The following is a 3,180-nucleotide window of genomic DNA, read 5'->3' as shown; positions in this document are numbered from 1 at the left end:
TGTAAGTTGTTTTTTTGTGGACTAAAACTACTTTTTTAGTTTTACCTAATCAGCCTACAAGTCTCTAAGACAGAATCTAGTTGCCACATGGGCAAAATAAATTGTGCATGAAATTTGCAAATCGGGAACGTCCTAGTCTGAAACAGCATTTCTTGTGCTGTTCCTGGTCTATCGCCGTTTTCTCCTTCACACACTTCACACACTCCATAGCTACTTCAACAATTGAGCCAGGTGCTGTTGCCGCTGCTTTGATTAGCTTTTCTGTGGTGCCAAACTTTTTCTGAAGTTTTATCATCAGTTCGATTTTTATGTTTTCCAAATTATCAGGCACTACACTGCTTTTGAAGATGAAAGACATTCTTGAAGGCTCCACTTTGTCTGAAAGACACTTGATTAAGGTCTTGATTTCAGCGGCCTCCTTAGACTTCTTTTTTTGTTTAAGGTGGCTCGATAGAATCATTATCAAAAAACCTGTTATCACAGTATCATTCCAAATTCCACCTTTTGGTGATGATTTGAGTGATTCAGAAAAGTCAGGTTCTGCATTTTCTGTGGTTGATGGATACAAGTCCTCTGTGCTTTCTACACTTTCCAAATCCGTGAGGTCCTCGTAGTCCTCATCAGTATACTCGTGTCTGATTGTATAACCTTCATCATCATATGAGGGATATATTTCATCACTTGACACTTCAGTAGAGTAATCATCAGATGAGGGATATATTTCCTCACTTGACACTTCAGAAGAGTCTTCCATCTCAGCTTTATTGGCTTCCCTTAACAGATCATAAAAGAAGTCCTCAATCTTTGTGAGAATTTCATTGACTAGATCTGTGAAAGACAAGTCCCCTTTTAGCTCTTCTGCTATACACAGCAACAACTCATGGATGAATTTTTTTACAGCACTTCTTGTGTTGGAGCGGAGAATTTTTGATGCCTCTGACAGGGACTCTTCAGTCTGTTCCAGAAGGTCATTGTAATTCTCCATCATGTATTCAAACAGAGTGTTGTCCAAAAACTGTGACAGCTGGATGATTTCCTCCATGTTCGAGAGGCTTTCCATATTCAGAAGATCTTCTACCTCTAATTTATGGATCGCATCAAACAAGCCGAGCAAACGATTTTGGATGAAGTACCAGTCCAATTCCCCGGATTCCAGTTCTTGTCCAGAAAATCTCACAGCTGGTTCGCAAGCCTTAGTCGAAAGAAACTCTTCACATTTGTCTAAGAACTCTTTGTTCAGATCGTCAATTATCTGGCCAAATAGGTTCTTTGCAAATTCTTTGAAATGTTCCCTTGGATTATTTAAGCGCGAGTATGAGACGAGGAAGTTTTTAACAAGGTCCATCACTACACTGACTGTAGGATGAACCATGTCCGAGCTCTTGGACTCTTTCAGCATATCCGTCATTAGGGTGCTGGTAATTTCAATTGCTGTGTCTTCACATTCCGCTTTTGAACAGTTTGTCCAATCTCTAAGAATATGAATCACATGATCCACAGCCTCTTTGAAATCGATGTCAATTTCTTTAGAGTAGGTTGCAGATGTATAAACTGATTCATCAGTGAAATCTGAATCAGTTGAGCTTTGGTATTTCCACGCTTTTGTGATCCTTAACTTCTGCAGGAAGTCTTGCAAAAGGTGGCCTGTGTTTTTAACCATCAAGCTAAGACGCTTGAGGTTTGACACACATCCATTGATACTAAGATGTGCATTTTTGGACATTTTCAATGTCATCTTAATGGCCTTTTGCACCTTTTGTTCAATTTCCTCCTCGATCATCTTTGTCAGCTCCTTGGTGTTTTTACATATTTTTTTTTTAGTTCCAAGGGCAAAAGCGATGGTTTTGGAAAGAGCGTTTCCCATCACAGTTTTTATAGATGGGAGTCGTTGACGAGCCGATGCTCTTTCTGTGAGCATTGGTTCCAGGATCTTTAATACATCCGTTGCTGACGTTTGTATGATTTCTGTGATCAAGTCAGCAAGAGTGATTAAAGTTTGTCCATCAATGTGTCCTGCCTTCAGCAGTGCCCATTGCACGGAAGAGATCTTGTCAAAGTGTCTCTTCACAATTGGACAAAGCTGTTTTACGCCAATCAGGACAGTGTCTCCTTTTAACAGGAGTTTGTATGAGGTGGTGTCATCCTGTGACGGGTCCTGTGAAGGCACAGGGGATTTGCTGTTTTCCACTGATGCCATTTTTTTCTCCTTCTTCCGTTCTGTGTCCGCTCTTATGTCTGCTTTTTCTGACGCAATTCAAGAGCTTTTCCTCTCGAGAAAGTAAAATTAAAAGTCATACAAGTGTAGTTCAAGACCTCGGTTTGTGTGTCACTTGGGTCAAAATTGTCGTCATAAGGTGTATGCGTGATCTCATAACTACACATGCATGTGCCTTTTTACATCTGCAATGATGCATGATGACATGGTGTGACATCACTCATCTTTGTGTGACATCACACTCATCATTGTGTGACATCATCGCTTTGTGTGACATCACTCTTTTATCTTTGTGACATCATCGCTCATTGTGACATCACTCTTTTATCTTTTTAACATCGCACACATTGTGTGACATCACACTAATTACTGTGCGGTCAAAAAGCGTTTTCCAGTCACTGTCCCATTCATCTACACACTGATGGTGGTTCTGCTGTCAAACACCGGCACCGACCTAGAACCACAAGGAGCCATGTGTAGTACAGTGTCTTACCCCGGACACATCGGAAGTCGATGGCTCTATTTTTCCAGCATGGCAGCCTCATAGAATCGGTGTTTGCTGAAGTGAGACCACAGAACATCAGGACAGCCTTCTGTGACCAACCATCCAGCATTCAGCCAATCAAAAGCTGCGATGACAGGGGGGGTTGGAACTCAGGCAGAGGCAGTGACTCTCATTTCTTATCTTCTCCTCAACGCTGACATCCCTAACTTTTCGGTTTCATCAGAAACTGTATCCACGGTTGTTGGATTTCATTGACCACATGGGGGAGCTTCAACCACTGGGTAGAGGAGTTTAGAGAATCAGGGACGGCCCTGAGCATAGGTGACCTAGGGGGTGCGAAATCCCAATGATTATAAATTAATGTTTTTGATTTTTTTTTAACTTTGACTAACAACTCATTTCATGTTGTAATGAAAAAAAAAAGGTTTGGTTTTGAAATATTTATGTATCTGACCACTTC

At 41.1% G+C, this 3,180-nt stretch overlaps 1 protein-coding gene across 1 annotated transcript; it reads right to left on the bottom strand.

Annotated features, from left to right (window-relative positions):
* LOC112139470 lies at positions 1 to 2,262 on the bottom strand. Its single transcript, XM_024262278.2, has 2 exons — positions 737 to 2,262; positions 1 to 688 (listed from the first exon to the last, which is right to left on the bottom strand). Exons 1-2 carry the CDS (start codon positions 2,195 to 2,197, stop codon positions 77 to 79), a joined length of 2,073 nt encoding a protein of 690 aa, XP_024118046.1. The 5' UTR covers positions 2,198 to 2,262; the 3' UTR covers positions 1 to 76.
* Positions 2,263 to 3,180: the final 918 nt, after the last annotated feature.

This window comes from Oryzias melastigma, unplaced genomic scaffold, assembly GCF_002922805.2.
Source record: "Oryzias melastigma strain HK-1 unplaced genomic scaffold, ASM292280v2 sc00247, whole genome shotgun sequence".
In the NCBI taxonomy this organism is placed as follows: domain Eukaryota; kingdom Metazoa; phylum Chordata; class Actinopteri; order Beloniformes; family Adrianichthyidae; genus Oryzias; species Oryzias melastigma.
This window is presented reverse-complemented; position numbering and strand designations above follow the sequence as displayed.

Excerpts from the sequence above, each read along its gene's own strand:
- LOC112139470 (XM_024262278.2), bottom strand. The coding sequence starts at position 2,197 with ATGGCATCAGTGGAAAACAGCAAATCCCCTGTGCCTTCACAGGACCCG. Across the intron at positions 689-736 it reads AGATGGAAGACTCTTCTGAA|GTGTCAAGTGATGAAATATA; the intron begins GTGTCAAGTGAG and ends TACTCTACTGAA.